Source organism: Hyaena hyaena, unplaced genomic scaffold (assembly GCF_003009895.1).
Source record: "Hyaena hyaena isolate Hyena2069 unplaced genomic scaffold, ASM300989v1 scaffold_163, whole genome shotgun sequence".
In the NCBI taxonomy this organism is placed as follows: domain Eukaryota; kingdom Metazoa; phylum Chordata; class Mammalia; order Carnivora; family Hyaenidae; genus Hyaena; species Hyaena hyaena.
This window is the reverse complement of record NW_024080794.1, coordinates 2,269,983-2,287,044: the sequence shown is the minus strand read 5'-3', so window position 1 is coordinate 2,287,044 and position 17,062 is coordinate 2,269,983. Positions and strand designations below refer to the sequence as shown.

At 36.7% G+C, this 17,062-nt stretch overlaps 1 protein-coding gene across 4 annotated transcripts in view; it reads left to right on the top strand.

Moving 5' to 3' along the window:
• Positions 1-17,062, top strand: part of FRY (FRY microtubule binding protein) — a 258,661-nt gene that overhangs the window by 86,717 nt on the left and 154,882 nt on the right. For all 4 annotated transcript variants that reach the window (XM_039239842.1, XM_039239840.1, XM_039239841.1 and 1 more), the window contains exons 5-11: positions 4,086-4,176; positions 4,389-4,468; positions 4,583-4,663; positions 10,703-10,871; positions 13,894-13,986; positions 14,081-14,179; positions 15,858-15,959. In XM_039239842.1, the coding sequence (XP_039095773.1) occupies positions 4,086-4,176; positions 4,389-4,468; positions 4,583-4,663; positions 10,703-10,871; positions 13,894-13,986; positions 14,081-14,179; positions 15,858-15,959 (715 nt within the window). The remainder of the gene's footprint in view (positions 1-4,085; positions 4,177-4,388; positions 4,469-4,582; positions 4,664-10,702; positions 10,872-13,893; positions 13,987-14,080; positions 14,180-15,857; positions 15,960-17,062) is intronic.

Genomic DNA, 17,062 nt, shown 5'->3' with positions numbered 1-17,062 from the left:
GCCTTATCTTGACATTGATGTAGCAGGTATAAAGGGCCCTAGATTACCTTGCTACTTTCCTGAGCCCTCTCTCTTCCAGTCTACACCTAAAAGCAGAAGGGCTGTAACAGGCCCTGCATCATGCTGCCTAGTCCTTGTTAGTAACCTTGAGTGCTCTGTGTGCTGTCATGGGAAGGAGGAGGGACAGAACATTAGCAGTAAGCCTGGAGCTGCCATCCATTAGCCCTGTGACTTTCTCTTCACTACCAAAACAGGGAAGTCAAATTACCTCATCTTGAACTTCCCTTGCAGCCGAGAATTTTGTTTATTTATTCTGTGCTCCCCTTCTCTTACAGATTTGAAAAGTGGAACTTGTTGCTACATGAATAGTTTAGCAACCATAAAATTTAAGATTCTTGTACTCTCAAATGACTGTGCATCTGCCCAAAGTTTAGATAAATATATGGAATTCATATGTTTAAAATATAATTAAATATAAGAAAGTTTACTATATTTACCTGTTTAAAAAAAGATTATTTTAAAAATAGACATCTCCATATGAATTTATTATGCACTTTTTAAAACACTAAAGACTGAAATGAATCATTCAGAAAATCAGGAATTAACTACTTCTTGTGAGTGATTTATGTCTCTCATTTTTCTTGACACTTCTAATGCTTTTTTTAAAATATCCACTTCTCAATGTCATGAAATGAATTACATTTCATCCAGAGTTGTAATTTCATTTTATAACATGCTTGAATTTATGGAAAATTCAATCATTTATTTATCATTTTGTTTGAGAGAGAAATTAGTAATTTATTTTTTTTTATTTTTTTATTTTTTTTTTTAAATTTATTTTTCCAGGAGAGAGAGACAGAGAGCGTGAGCAGGGGAGGGTCAGAGAGAGAGGGAGTCACAGACTGAAACAGGCTCCAGGCTCTGAGCTGGCAGTCAGCACAGAGCCCGACGCGGGGCTCGAACCCACGAACCGCGAGATCATGACCTAAGCGAAAGTCGGACGCTTAACCGACTAAGCCACCCAGGCGCCCCAGAAATTAGTAATTTTAATATTGAATCTTTTTAGTTGAGACAGGGAATTTTTTATTAAGATATAATTTACACCTGGCAAAACTCATTCTTTTAAAGTGTGTAATTCTGTGTTTTTTAGTATATTCACAATGTTGTGCAGCCATCACCACTAATTCCAGAATATTTCATCACCCTGAAAAGAAATCTCATGCTAATTAACAGTCTCTTCTCACAAATATTTTTTTGATATATCAAATTTTAAAGGTAAAATCTTAATTCTGAAAGTGGTTCAAACTGTGAGATTAATAAGTTAATGATATCATTTTATTATTCTTCCCATATTACATGTTAGTTTATGAATTGATATTAAACCTTTCTTTGGGGATGAAGAATGGGACAGTTTTAATTGAATTAAGTTAATTTTAGTTTTGTTTCTCTGTTTTGTCATAATTTAATTACTAAAACTAGATTTTCCATAAATTTATTTCTTTTTGTTAATACAATATATTTTATATTTTATTAACATATTATTATAATTATATATAATAAATGTATATTTAATAATATATTGAAAATGATTTTGTGTGTGTGTGTATATATATGTATATATATGTATATATATGTATGTATATGTGTATATATATATATATTTTTTTTTAATTTTAAGAGGCTCTATGCCCAATGTGGGGCTTGACCTTACAACCCTGAGATCAAGAATTGCATGCTACAGACTGAGCCAGCCAGGCACCCTTGAAAATAATATTTTAAATATATTAAATGTTTTAAAACTCATGTTACTAATTGTTTTGAGGAGATCAGAGTAATTGCCAAGATCAAATACAGCATCAGGACAGTGAAATTCAACTCAGCAGCATTTAATTAGCATTTGGACATCCAAAATAAGAATGTGTGTTTGGGAGAAAGCCAAAAGAATGAGGGTGTCTAGAGCATGATGTAGGTAATAATGAGAGTTTCTGTTACAAAAAAAAAAAAGAAAGAAAGAGGAACTTTAGAGAAAGGCACAAGCAACTGAAAACAGTTAAATGTGACAGATGTGTACTAGGGTTACGATTTCTAAGATTAGTATAATATCAACATTTTGACTGCCAAATAAATTTGTCAAATGCTGCTGGCTCCTGGCAGTTAGACCTCAAACCAGCAATAAAGTTGAATTCATTGTTGGAAAGTATAGGTCTTACTTTTATTTGAAAGCATAAATTGGCTTATTAAATAAAATAGAATCCGAGGTTTAAAGTTTTTTTTCCCTGCCAAGAACTGTTACTTTCTCAAGGTCCTCTGGCCCCTTTTAAAGACCTTTATTGGCCGTCCAACACAACCATTTTCTCTCTATTGCTGCTGGCCATCTTTGAAAGTTCTTCTTCCTTTCAGTCTTCAAACTTCTTGTTTATTTATTCCATGATATAATCTCTAGGTCAGGCTTTATGAATGTTCTCTTTTTTAATACAGTTGCGTGTGTTTTCCTATCCCCCAGTTGGCAGAAGCTCTTTCCAGTTCTAGTGGGTCTTGAAGGACTTCAGATAGATGGTTTGATCCAGCACTCTCCCTCCTGGGAAGACTATTCACAATAATTTTGAATGAATGAGCTCCTACCCTGTCCATACATTTCTCCTTGAAAGTTACAGCTGCATCTTCCCTTGTTAAGCCATTCTGTCATTCACCAGCCTTCACTTGACTTGCTTATGGTTATAGAGCTTCTCCAGAAGTTCTTTTTTATATCTTAAATATCACCTTCCTTTCTTCTCATTCCTTTTGACTGAAGCAAAAAAAAAAAAAAAAAAAAAAATTCCATGTTTAAAATATTCTTGGTGTGCCTGGGTGGCTCAGTTGGTTGAGCAACCGACTTTGGCTTGGGTCAAGATCTCAGTTCCTGAGTTTGAGCCCCGCATTGGGCTCTGTGCTGACAGCTTAGAGCCTGGGGCCTGCTTCGAATTCTGTGTCTCCCTCTCTTTCTCTCTGGGCCTCCCCTGTTCATACACTGTCTGTCAAAAATAAATAAATGTTTAAAAAACCTTTTAATATTCTTGATTTATTTTGAAAATACCTGCCTGACGCTGGCCCTCCTTTCTCACCGCTTTTACTTAAAACTTCAAGTATGGAGCATTTACATGTTTGAGAGACTATGCTAAATATATTACACACTTTATCTTTTTAATACTCAAGCAAACCTTTCTGTAATTGCTATTATTATTCCCATTGTATAGATGGAGCAATTACTGGTAAATAGAAGAGGCATCATTTTAACCTAGGACTGTTCCAGAACAAAACCAGTGCTCTTCTGTACTGGGGTCTCAGCCATCATTTAATTTGTCTGTCTTTGTTCAATTCACAGTCAGCCCTTAGTTAGTTGGCTAAATAAGCAGAACCTTGTCGGGGGTAGGGGTGAATTGACATTTCTGTCCTTCTGACACTACTTATTCTGCTCCCTAACTTTTGAGTGAGTTCGAATGACTCCACTTTGCTTCTTCTACCTCTTCTTCCACCTGCTTTAAAACCATTCTCTCCCCACCACCACATCCACTTTTTTTCTTTTTCATAAAGCTCAGGTGCCAGAAGGTCAAGAAAAAAGAGGCATGGAAACAAAAATAAAACCAAAAAAGTGGCTCCTAACCTTTCACCACCCTCCACAGTCCTGCTGTAGCTGATCATCGTACTATGTCCTTAGTGTTTCCTACATTGTGCAGCTTCTTTCCTAGGAGCTTCTCAATATATACCTTCAATATGGCAGCCCTGTCCTGGGTCTGTATCCATTCTAGAGACGATAGAATTTCAGAAAGTTACCTTAGAAAAGCCCACAGGGTGAGTTTGAAGACTCAGAGATAACTACTCAAGTTGACATGGTTGAAAAGTGGAAATTTGAAGTCAAATATTCTGATCATGGTTAGTTCACTGCACCCCACTGGTAATAAGAGACATTAGCATATTTACCTCTGCACTCCTGTACTAGCAAATCTGCTTTGCAATCCACTGGGAATGAGCCCTAGATGTCTAGGGAATTGTAGCACTCCAGAGAATTACTTCAGTGCCACTGAATGTGAATATTTTAAATTTTACAGTGATGAACAACAACGAGATTATTTAATGGAAAGACGGGACCTCGCCATTGATTTCATTTTTTCTTTAGTATTAATAGAAGTTTTGAAACAGGTCAGTAATTGAACATTTCTTTTAAATAAGATTTATCTGAAAACGACTTATGTTTTTAAAATCTAAGTTTTAAATTATCCGTGAATTTAAAATACTGGGTCATATGAATTATGTTTATTGATTGCTAAGGATCATATATAGTTACTGGAAGTACTATTATTGATTTGGTATTTAATATTCTCTTCCAAGAGTGATCTTTTTTTTCTTTTCAGATTCCACTTCATCCTGTAATAGACAGTCTAATACATGATGTTCTTAACTTGGCTTTCAAGCACTTTAAGTACAAAGAAGGGTAAAGTAATTTTTGTCTCTAGAGTTTTGAAGAAGTTGGGTACTTAAAACTAAAACAAGTTTGCTCTTTTCAATGACCAGGGATCCCTAACTCATCTAATCATATCTTATTTAGGTACCTTGGTCCTAACACTGGAAATATGCACATCGTGGCAGACCTGTATGCGGAAGTCATTGGAGTGTTGGCACAAGCTAAGTAAGTGAACGTCAGCCCTTTACCATAAAATCTTGAGCGCCTCTCCTCTTGCAGCCCAGCTCCATTGTCAGAAAGGGACTGTGTGTGAACTTATAGAGAGCTAGGGTCCTTTTTGCTATGGGTTTCATGTATCTGAAACTGGCTAGAAACTCCCTCAAGGCAATTACCAAGTCTATTTCAATTGTTTTCTCCATTTTCTTTTTTACCTGGCAGTTGGGCCAGGTGCTACCAAGAGTCCATGAGTTTCAGACTACTCCATCAAAGAAAGAAATGGACTAACCAAATTACTTGTCTCCCTGCCACAAATATTCCAAAGAAGTTTACCACTTTTAGTAGTTTTGTTTTCTGTATTCCATGAGTGGGCAGTTATGATATCTATCATCTGTGAATGGGAAAATTCCATTCTACAATGTCCCTTTACTATAGAGCTTACTCAACTCAGCTGAGCTAAAAATGTCCCAGACTCTGTCATGGAAACAAGTTGGAAAATTCTCATTGCTAAATTTATCTGGCCCCATAACACTACTTAGCAGGCTAGAACAAAGTGGTGTTAGACCATTACCAATAATATGCTTCTTCCAAAAATGATGTCACACCTTATTCACCCGTCTTCATCTTACTCAACCCTGAAGCAAATCAGGCAAGATCCCGAATGCTTAGGTGAGGCACAATAAGCCAGAGACGTAATGTGAATCCAGGCCAAGAGTTGAGCTTAAAGCAACAGTGATGCCCTGATGCTTATAAAATACAATCTTCAAAGATTTTCATCTTCAAGAAGAGATGGCATTTCCTAACTCAATAGCATGGACATACCCAATTATCAAACAAAAAAATTTTTGAAAATACTTAACTCAGCAACCTTACCTAGCCAAAACATAGACAAGAACTCAGGAAACAGACCCCCACAACTCTTCAATGTGACTTATTTACCCTAACCCAGTTTATGTATTCATCTCGGCTATTTTTTCTAACCCATAAAACATCACTGTTGGATGGAGGAGAAGTAGACACACTAATGCCAGAGAGAAATATCAAGCTCAAAGACTGACAGAAACAGAGAGGAAAGAAAAACCAGCCAAAGCATACTTCAAAAACTATAGTGTTACCTGGGCCATTTTGCATGAGATCATATTACACTTTTGTTGTAGCCCAGTGTAATAACTGTGGTTCATGAGTCACCAAAGAAAAAAAGCATAATACATTTTTGTATTGCAATTGAATAATAAAAGTATTGTCATTTTGAAGGGATAAACTTCAATTACCTGGCAAGTTGATTCATATGTATCTACCTTGTTCCTATAAAGATGAGAAAAATGAGTTATTACTATGTATTTGGCTGATTTGTGTCAAACCCTGAAAATCTCAACATATTCCTGTGTAATTCCTTTTGTTATTATCTCAGCCCAATTCTTTAATACTATCATTGGAAAGTTTGATTGCCAAAAATGGCTTTTGTGTTTTTCTTAATTTTTGTGAATTTTGCAGACAATATTGGTTTCCATAGAATGAACTTTCTTAGCCACATCAGTTTTGAGTTAGTTACGAATGAATTGAAAAACAATGTCATAACTAAACAACACTCTAAGGCTATAGGAATTTCCATTATTAGGTCAGTTCTATGATCCACCAGTCCAGTGTTTCCTTGCCAACCATGGTTTTTTTAAATTTCCAGGATGTCAGTATTTGTCCTAATTCTGCAATAGTCAAGTATATGAAATGTCTCAATTTGGACAGTGCTTCAGCATTTTCCAGTCATAAGAGAACCCTTTGGCCAGTGGGTTCTTAAAGTAACTGCAGTAATGTATAGTAATCACAATGCTATATTTTCACCTAGTCAATGATAGGTGAAAATATTAATGATAGATGGTACAATCTTAAGCTAGTCTCATAGTTCAAATTATCACATTACTATGTCTCATGAGTAGGCCAGAAGCATTACTTTGTCATTGCCTTAGAAAGTACTATTTCCTTTGTTCTCTGGGGGGGAGAAAGGATGTATGCTTATCTACTACAGGGTGGTTATCTTTTTTTTTTTTTTTAAATAAATGAGTAATGTAACAGTTCTAATTTTAGATAACTAGCTGCCAGTGGTAATACATATGAGATATTTTCATTCTGATGGTAGTTATTAATACTTAACTTTGGTCATTAAGTGTTAGCAAAATCACTATTTTTAATCTTACTAGTGATAATGCACTTAATTCCTATCAGTAAGGAGAAAAAATTTACTAGTTAGTGATATTCACCCAAAGTGTTGACTTTTTCAAAGTCAGTTAAGTTGAAATTAGATTTTTTAGAGCAATTTTTTTGGTTAAAATCTGGTATATTTATTTAAATAGTCAAAATGGCCTCTAGATTTCAAAATTGCTTTCTCTTTATGTGATGTAAACATAATGTCCATATTCTTCTACTCTCACTTTTAAAATATGTACTAAATATTTTAAAGCAGTTTATTCTTATATGGATGTGATAGTATACCAAAGACTGAGTAATGATTTAGTTGCTATGTTTAGTAAAGACAGTACTAACACTAAAGGCATAGTCATTGAAAATACATTTATTTTTTCCTAAAATTATTTTCGGGAAAATAGATTTTAAGTGCAAATAGATTGGGGATTTTTTAATGCTAAAATGGTATGTTTATGTCCTTTGGGAGTGGGACGTTTAAAAGTAAAAGCCATGTTTATTCTTAAGTGAGAAATAAATAGACTGCCAGCCACCCACTCATAAGAATGTTGAACTAGTAAATTACACAAATAACCTGCCCTCTCCTACCTCTCCTTGTTTTAGTCGTGGATTAGGGATGGAAAACAAATTTTCTTAAGTATCATATGATCTTTAAAACAATATAACTCTAATCTATTAGATTATTTTTTTTCCTTTTAAACTCTCACGTTTCAAATTAAAATCCTTGAAGGGCACCTAGGTGGCTCAGTCGTTTAAGTGTCTGACTCTTGATTTCAGCTCAGGTCATGATATCACAGTTCATGGGATCGAGTCCTGCGATGGGCTCCATGCTGACAGGACAGAGTCTGCTTGGAATTCTCTCTCTCTGCCTGTCTCTGTCCCTCCCCCATTCTCTCTCTCTCATAATAAATAACCAAACAATTAAAAAATCATTAACAAGTTTTTTTGTGTCTGGAAATAACTTGAATAAACATATAATTTTTTAAAATCCACTTGCGAATTAATAAATTTATATAATCTTGATTGAAAGTGTCCCTTCCATTGCTTTGCCATGCCAACACTGCCTCCTGTCCTTTCTCATTGCTGCCTAACATCCCATCCTTTACCTCAACTCAAATCCCCCCAAATCTCTAATTTTCCATCTGGAAAGAGCCCTTTAAGTGTATTATTCACATAAAGGCAATGTGAAATGAGAAAGTGATCTGGTCTAGGCATTCCACCTCCCAGAAGGATCAGCAAGATCTGAGCAAAGGGTCAGACACTTGTGAAGACACTTCACTATTATTATTATTATTATTATCATTATTTACATGGCTCATAGCCAATTCTATATTGTTTTATATTCCCAAACAACTGTACACTGTTCTTAGGGTAGCAACTATAATTCATAGTTCATGATCATGTGTAAGGCAGCTGGAGTATGGTGGAAATTCCTGGAATTTATGTCAGAAGATCTGGGTTTGAGTCGTCTTTGTCATGTTGATCTTCCAAATCTGTTTCTTCGTTTGTAAAATGAAAATGCATTCACTGCCTGGCTCAATGGATTGTTGTGAAAGTAAAAGGAGTATAATGTGCATAAAATATTAAACATTTTAAAAAATTTTTTAATGTTTACTTTTGAGAAAGAGAGACAGACAGCACAAGCAGGGAAGGGGCAGAGAGAGAAGGAGACACAGAATCTGAAGCAGGTTCCAGGCTCTGAGCTGTCAGCACAGAGCCCGACACGGGCCTCAAACTCATGAACCATGAGATCATGACCTGAGCCGAAGTCAGAAGCTCAGCCGAGACACCCAGGCGCCCCTAAAATATTAAACATCTTACAAATATACCTTAGAGTTATTCCTAGTCCAGACCAGTGTTTCATAACCTTTAGCACATCAGAATCACCTATAGGGTTTGTTGAACAAGATTTACCCCTAGAGTTTCTTATTCAGTAGGCATCAGGTGGGCCAGATAAAGCCTGTTCCTCACGAGTTCCCACACAATGCTGCTGCCGCTGATCCCAGGGCCACACTTGGAGAACCACTGGTCTAGACATAACATAGCACGGAGATTAAGCGTGGGGATTCTAGAGCCAGACATTTGGCTTGAAATTCTGGCTCTGCCACTTACTAGCTGTGCAACTTTATCACATTAAGAAATCTCAGCCTCAAGTTCCCTTTTCTGTAAAAAGGATATGATAATAGTGACCTGCTTAAGTTGCAAGGATTAAATAATTGTGAAGATGAAATGTAGGGTTCACTGAACTTTGCTTGGCATGTCGTAGGTGCTGGATATTGCTCCCATCATCACCATCCTCAGCGTCAGATTTGTTTCCTCCTCTATAAGAAGTAGAAAAGAGAGATGACACAGGAATTTGGAATTTATATTTTCTGCTCTGTTGCCTTCTTACAAGCCTTTTTTATTGTAAAATATATGGAGCAAACATGAAAAGAAATCTATATATATATTTTTTAATTTTTATTTATTTCTAGGAGAGAGAGAGAGACAGCGTGAGCAGGGGAGGGTCAGAGAGAGAGAGGGAGTCACAGACTGAAACAGGCTCCAGGCTCTGAGCTGGCAGTCAGCACAGAGCCCGACGCGGGGACTCGAACCCATGAACCGCGAGATCATGACCTAAACGAAAGTCGGACGCTCAACCGACTAAGCCACCCAGGCGCCCCAAAAGAAATCTATAAATTGATTTAGAAAAATACAGTTTAGCAAACCATTACCAAATGAGCACCATGTAACTGCCTGTACCCAAGCCAGCTCTCACTAAGCCTCTTAAACCTATTTGCCAGTCATACACCTCTTGTACTGCCTTCTGGTAAAACAATATCTGTGTTTACCACCTACTTTATTTGTCTCAAAATTTCTACACCGAGATGTCCAGAATTGTTGTTTCAACCTTCTCGGGTTCCATTACTGGGCCTTTAACTTTTATAACATAATAACCCTCTTTAATGCTGTCTTGCTCCTAATTGACCTTCTCACATATGTAGAACCACAGGCTGATAGTCTCAGGAAGCAAAATACAATGAGTTTTAGAATGCTTTCCTTGTTTTCTTAACCATTTCAGAAGTAGTATGGATAACTTCTATGTATGTATTTTTCTACCTTAGGTACTTTGAAGACCTGCTATTATTTTCCATCTTCTTATGATCTATTCTTTTTTTAATCCTATATGATAATGTTGTAATTAATGTTATTAAATATTAACATTTTACTTTCAAATAATACAGATATCTTAAGTTCCTTGTAGACTGTGTCTTTTTGGATGTAACATCCCATGCATGTAGTAGGAAGCTTATTCATCTTTTAGATTTGATTTGTAGTTTTTCATTATTAGATTTTCCTTCAACCTAGAAATATTTTTTTTCAATCATCATTAACCCAAAACTATAAAAGAAACAACAGAAAACTTTGGAAATGGATTAGGACTATTTCTTGGCATTATTTGCTGTCATTGTCAGAAATAGCTGGACTGTGATACTGTTCAGAGGCTTAAAATTGGATACTTCAGGCCTTTGGAGTTTGCAAGTATGTGGAAAATTGCTAAGGCTGAGGAAATGAAGCATTTTTGTCATGCTCAATTTAAGAGCTAGACCATTTTGAGAGGGTCTAAAAAACCCTGGATCTTCTCCCTAACTGAAGGAAACATTGAGCATCTTATGAGAATAAGAAAAGAAAGAAGAAGATTATACTCTTTACCAAATCCCCAATATCTTATCCTTACAAAATGACAGCCATGTACTTCAACTGATTCAAAGGACCCCTGTTGCTGTGCCTGTCACTCCTAGATGCTGGAGGCCTCCATTGTAGTCACTCTCATACCCATTATTGGAGAAATCACTCATGTTCTCTCCTTAGATTCCCTGCTGTAAAGAAGAAATTTATGGCAGAACTAAAAGAGTTACGGCACAAAGAGCAAAACCCTTATGTCGTTCAGAGTATTATCAGCTTGATAATGGGGATGAAATTCTTTCGAATTAAGATGTATCCAGTGGAAGACTTTGAGGCCTCTCTTCAGTTTATGCAGGTAGGTAATGTCTTGGGCAGGAGAACCATGGAGTTCTCAACCTGAACAACTCCATCAGAATGACTGACCTGATTCCAAGTTATTTGCTTATCAATGTGGAAAAATTCCTACCTTTGCTTCAGTAATTCATAACGTGCTTTGTATCCCAATAATAGAATTGCAGGCAGATAACCTCACTTTCAAACTTTCATATCATATTTGCCATAGGGTGTATACTGGAATGTCTTATTTGTTGACTTTTTTCTCCTTTTTTTACTCATCAGCTGCATATTGATCTGTGAATAAAATATAGCTGGGTTTTTACCTTTCATTAAGTGATAGCATTGAGGTGGCTATGTTAGTGTTCATAGGCATCAGAGCTTTAACCAATGGAGAAACTTTTTATTCCTACTATAAGAGAAAATCAGTTTTTTAAAAAATCAACCAAACCATACAGGTTTAAATGTCAATTACATTTAAATGTCAATTCCTCATTATGTACTAACGAAAGAATTGTTGCTAATGTAGATTTTGCAGAACATGCAGCTCTGTTAGAATTTATAAAACCGCCTCTGATGCTGCTGCGAATTGGATTTAATAAGGGTCTTTATCAATAAGGAGCTTATATATAGGGATTATGAATAGAGGCTGTGCCACTTCATACTCACTAAAATGTCTAATAATGAAAAAGACAGATAATTGCAAGTGTGGATGAGGATGTAGAGAAATTGCAACACTCATACTGGCTGGTGGGAACATAAATTGCATAACAACTTTGGAAAACAGTTTGGCATTTCCTCAATTGTTAGATCTTAGGTATATACCCAAGAGAAATGAAAATATATGTCCCCACAAAAACTGGAATGCAAATGTTAATAGCAGCATTATTCATAATAACAAAGAAGTGAATACAACTCAAATGCTCATCAATCAATGAATAGATAAGCAAATTGTGGTATATCTATATAAGGGAATGTTATTTGGCCATAAATGAAGTACTGATAACAGTCTACAACATGGATGTACCTTGAAAACAATATGCAAAGTAAATGAAGTCAGACACTGAAGACCACATATTGTATGATTCCATTTATATGAAAAGTCCAGAATAGGCAAATCCATAGATACAGAGAGTAGACTAGTGGTTGTATAAGGTTTCGAGGAAGGGGTATGGATAGAAAGGTTGGAGAGAACTACTGAAGGGTAAAAAGTTTCTTTGGAGGATAATGGAAAAGTTCTAAACTTGTGATAAATGTACAATTGTGAATATACTAAAAGCCATTGAATTGTACACTTTAAATAGGTGAGTTGCATGTTATATGACTGTATCTGAATAAAGCTGTTTTTTAAAGAAAGAGTATGGGCCACGTGTCAAACTTCTTGGGTTTAAATTCAAGCTTTAGCACTTACCAGCACTGTGACCTTGGGCAAGTCACCCTTAATCCCTCCCAGCCTCACCTACCTTAGTGCAAAGTGGTGATGATGACAGTAAGCTTAGAAGGTCGCTCCAAGGAGGCACATGGGAAGTACTTGCTAACTGTTAACTATTTTTATCCCTCTCTTATATGAATAATTCATTTATTATATATTTGAATGATGATTTGAAAAAGTGTTTACATACATATACCAAATAATGTAGGAAAAGGGCTACAATTCCAGAAACCATAATTTTCCATGTTGGCAATGCCTATCTTGGATTAATATCTTAGTATAGAATTGATAGACTAGGGATTTTAATAACTTGTGTTGGCAGTAGTCCCAATGTTGACTGAAAATAAGTAAAATAGCTAATATAGATGTTAAATATCATCACAAATAAGTGTAGCCTTGGACTCTTCCACAAAAACAATACCTAATAAATAGCATTGTAAGTTACTACCAAAAAGGCCAGGAAGGAGAAAAGGGCTAATAGGATTCTAAACAGGCCAACTTTCCTAACAAATGATTCTCTGGGCCACCAAAAGCACCCTTTCATAGGGGCACCTATGTGCCTCAATTGGTGGGAGTGTTCCTCTTGATTTTGGTTCAGGTCACGATCCCAGGGTCATAGGATCCAGCCCCCCACATCAGGCTCTGACCATGGAACCTACTTAAGATTCTGTCTCTCCCTCTGCCCCTCTCCCCAACTCATTCTCTCTCCCTCTTTTTAAAAACAAAACGAAACAGAAAACAACTCTTTCATGGATAGTAGTCCACAGGCAAAGACATCCTTACTTGAAGGACTATTCTAAAAGTTTCTGGTCTGAGGTGGGGCTGGTAGGGAGGAGGAAGGGAAGCACTCCAGACTTGCTTATGAAACTATCTGAATAATAAACACACCTAAAATGTCAGAGCTAAGAAGTAAACAGCTCTGTGCCTGGGGCTGTCACAGGTCCTAAAATAAGTTTAGTATCTTCTGCCTCTCTTCCCATGTTTACCTTCTCTAGAGATCTGTGTTTGTGGGTTAATCAAGAACCCAGGGCCCCACACACAGTAGATGGTCAATAGAAATTTGTCAGCAATGAATGTCTGAATGAATCAACCAATAAGTCAGTGGATGAATATCTGCTCACTGGTTATAGATTCTTTGTCCTTTAAACAAAGTGATTCGAGGTAGAAATAGGAAGACACCAGTCCTGCAAAATGTCACTGGGGCCATTTTGAATTTTTTTGATATTTATTTATTTTTAGAGGGAGAGGGAGAGAGAGAGAGAGACAGAGAATGAGCAGGAGAGGGACAGAGAGAGAGGGAGACACAGAATCTGAAGCAGGCTCTAGGCTCTGAACTGTCAGCACAGAGCCTGATGCAGGGCTCAAACTCATTGACTGCGAGGTCATGACCTGAGCTGAAGTCAGATACTTAACCAACTGAGCCACCCAGGTGCCCCGGGGCCATTTAGAATGTAAATATAAATGCTGGAATCTAGTGATTTTCTTTAATAGATTATGGAATATGCTATATCTGTCAGTATGCCTGGTTTAAGAGCTGTTTGCTTAAATGTAAGTACATTTATGTGCACGTTTCAATCTGTTCCCCCTCCTTTATGCTTTTTCTGCTTCTTAGGAATGTGCACATTATTTCCTTGAGGTCAAAGACAAAGATATCAAACATGCCTTGGCTGGGCTTTTTGTTGAAATTCTTGTCCCAGTTGCTGCCGTGAGTTACGTTTTTATTTTTAAGAATTTCTTCAAATTGGATTAGAGAGTTAACAATTTAATTAATATAATATTAACATGGGTCTCTGTTTTAGGCTGTTAAAAATGAAGTCAATGTTCCCTGTCTTAGAAACTTTGTGGAAAGCCTATATGACACCACGCTGGAACTTTCTTCTCGAAAGAAGCATTCATTGGTTAGTAACTGTGAGAAAATCCAAAATGCAAAATTGCAGAGGCTAAAATTTCTGGGCTGAAATTACTCAAGAGTCATAAGGGTCCCCTCGATGGGAGAATTACCTACAGCTCCCCGCAAAAGAGGGAGCATTTCAAAATTTGAATCTTGCACTTAATGTTGACCATAACTGAATCACAATAACTTAAGGGGATTAGACCATGTCACCTTAGATGACCCTTTTCATCCTAAGATTGTGTTGTTTATTTCCAAGACTGGCTTAACTGGATTTTTGTTTTTATTTCTGGGTATTTTTTCCAATCTAAAAGTCAAAGTTTATAATAACAGTTTATCTTTTCAATCCCCAGAAGTCTTCACTGGTTAATTTCTATCCTGATATTCAAAATCAAAATGGAACCAGGCAGCAAAGAGGGTTGGGAGGCAGATGGTTGCCCATAGGAAAGATTCCCTGAAGGCGGAGAAAACAGTATTGGGGAAAGCTTTCGTGCTGAAAACTCTTTTAAATTACTACAACTTGTTGCCCTCAGTGGTAAATAAGACTCTGGTTTATGAATCGACATGTGGCATATGAGCTATAATTGTGATAGTATAAAGGAAGCAGGTTATTTAAGTAGATGGTTTACTGACAGGGTTTCTGCCTGTCTTCAAAGTATGAGCATTGCCACCATTATTTGAGCTAGTATTCAGAGTTGCTTTGCTAGCAAGGGTGGCAGATGTGCTTATTTTCTACTTCTGCGGTCATTGTGACTAACTACCAGTATTTTTTTTTTTTTAGATTACTGGCTGGAATTAGAGTTCTACTCAGTGGTAGTGTAGTTTAAAGTCAGTTTAAAACCAGGTGAATAAAAAATATTAAGCTAGTAGATTGTTAAGGAATGAATCTCATTGTGGCAATTGTTTTTTTGCTGATTCAACCTAATGGGTGAGCCAGTTATATTTTTGTTTTGATCTTCCCTGGCCTTAATTCTTTGGGAGCCCTAATGGTGTATGTCATCTGGCTCAGCAAAAATGGCGTTGGGTTCTGCATGTATATTTTTTGGGTGGCTGCTCATTAGTTTTTCTGTCTTCTCTATTTGCTGTGGGAAACTAGCCCAGTTAGGCAGGAAAACACAGTAGCACCTCTGTTTATTCAGTCGTAAGCAAATTCCTCCTGTGGTTAAATTTGTCTTGGTGGAGTTTACCAATGCAATAACATTTCTTTGAGGAATCTTCCTTAATTACAGGAAGATTGCATGCAAAAGAAAATATATACATCTACCTCTAAGACAAAGACAAGCTAGTAAATGTTTGTGAGCAAAAAACCCAATAATATTTTTAAAATTCATATGCGTTCCTGCTTTCTTTCTGAGAATTGAGAGTGATCTAAGATAATGAGTTTGTTTTTAAAATCCCTAAGTGAAGACTAAATGAGTAAATCTGATTTCCACTTATAGATGAAACTTATTATACACTACACACTATCATACACCATGTAATTCTAGATAATTCCATCCCCATCAGCGTCAGAAAACACTTGTGAAATGCCTACCTCTGCATGGCACCCGTGGGCCTCATTGTGTAATGAAGCGTCCTGTTTATTCTGGCCCACAGAGGGAGGTGGATAGGTGGCAATTGCAGAAAACGTGTGTTACCTGGTTTGATGAAACATAAATCATCTCATGACCTCATCTTCTTCTCAGGCCCTGTACCCCCTGGTGACCTGTCTTCTCTGCGTCAGTCAGAAGCAGCTGTTCCTGAACAGGTGGCACATTTTCCTCAACAACTGCTTATCCAACCTTAAAGTTAGTATTCGTCAGTTTCAAAAACAGTCTTTTATGATCTAGATATGTGTCTGAGACTGGTACATGTGTTCCTTAGAGTGACTCTGGATGTTGGCTAGGAAATTATCCTGTACTATTGGAATAGTGGAAAATAAGATTTCTCCTTATTAAACACAGTCAATTTTAGAAGATGACTAAGGATAAGATATATCATTTCGGATTTGGGGAAATGAATCTTTTCTAATAAGGATCGCTTTCAAGGTAGAATTAAATACCCTTTTTATGTGCATCAATTGTTGCATTTTATCTAAACTATTTTTACAAACTGAGACCACACTTCACTGGCAGAACCATGTGAATTGATTTCAGAAGTTCATCTATACCTGCTGCATCCTTCCTCTGCCTTCTCCAGTCTAGGAAAATATTTGGGAGGAAAGTTCCATTCTGTGGAGAGATTGACCCTAGTCACAGAGAACAAGTATTTCCTGTTGCTGTTATTTGCAGTTATTTGAAGGCATTCTATTCAAGCCACATGGCAGCCCATCAGCCCTAAACACTCATTAAACAAGTTGTCTGCAGGTAATCACAGGTACCGGATAATGGGACGAATGAAGTCAACATACCTAAAATGAGGAAGCTACCATTAAAACCCCTATAACGAATAGCTTTAAAATTGACCTGATAACTTTTAAGTAATTAACATAGTTTAGGTTTCAGTGACCTATTGGTAAAAGACAACTGAATGAAAATCAACCCTAATATAAATGCAAACTGTGTATTTTCCACTTATTTACAATTATATCTAAAAATCTTGAAGTTTGTCTATGGGTTTGATATTTGCTGCTTTAGAATTTTTGAAATATATTTAGTTAGTCAAATCAAAACCACACTGAGATACCACCTCACGCCAGTCAGAGTGGCTAAAATGAGCAAATCAGAGAACTCTAGATGCTGGCGAGGATGTGGAGAAACGGGCACCCTCCTGCACTGTTGGTGGGAATGTAAACTGGTGCAGCCCCTCTGGAAAACAGTGTGGAGGTTCCTCAGGAAACTAACAATAGAACTCCCTTATGACCCAGCAATAGCACTGCTAGGAATTTACCCAAGGGATACAGAAATGCTGA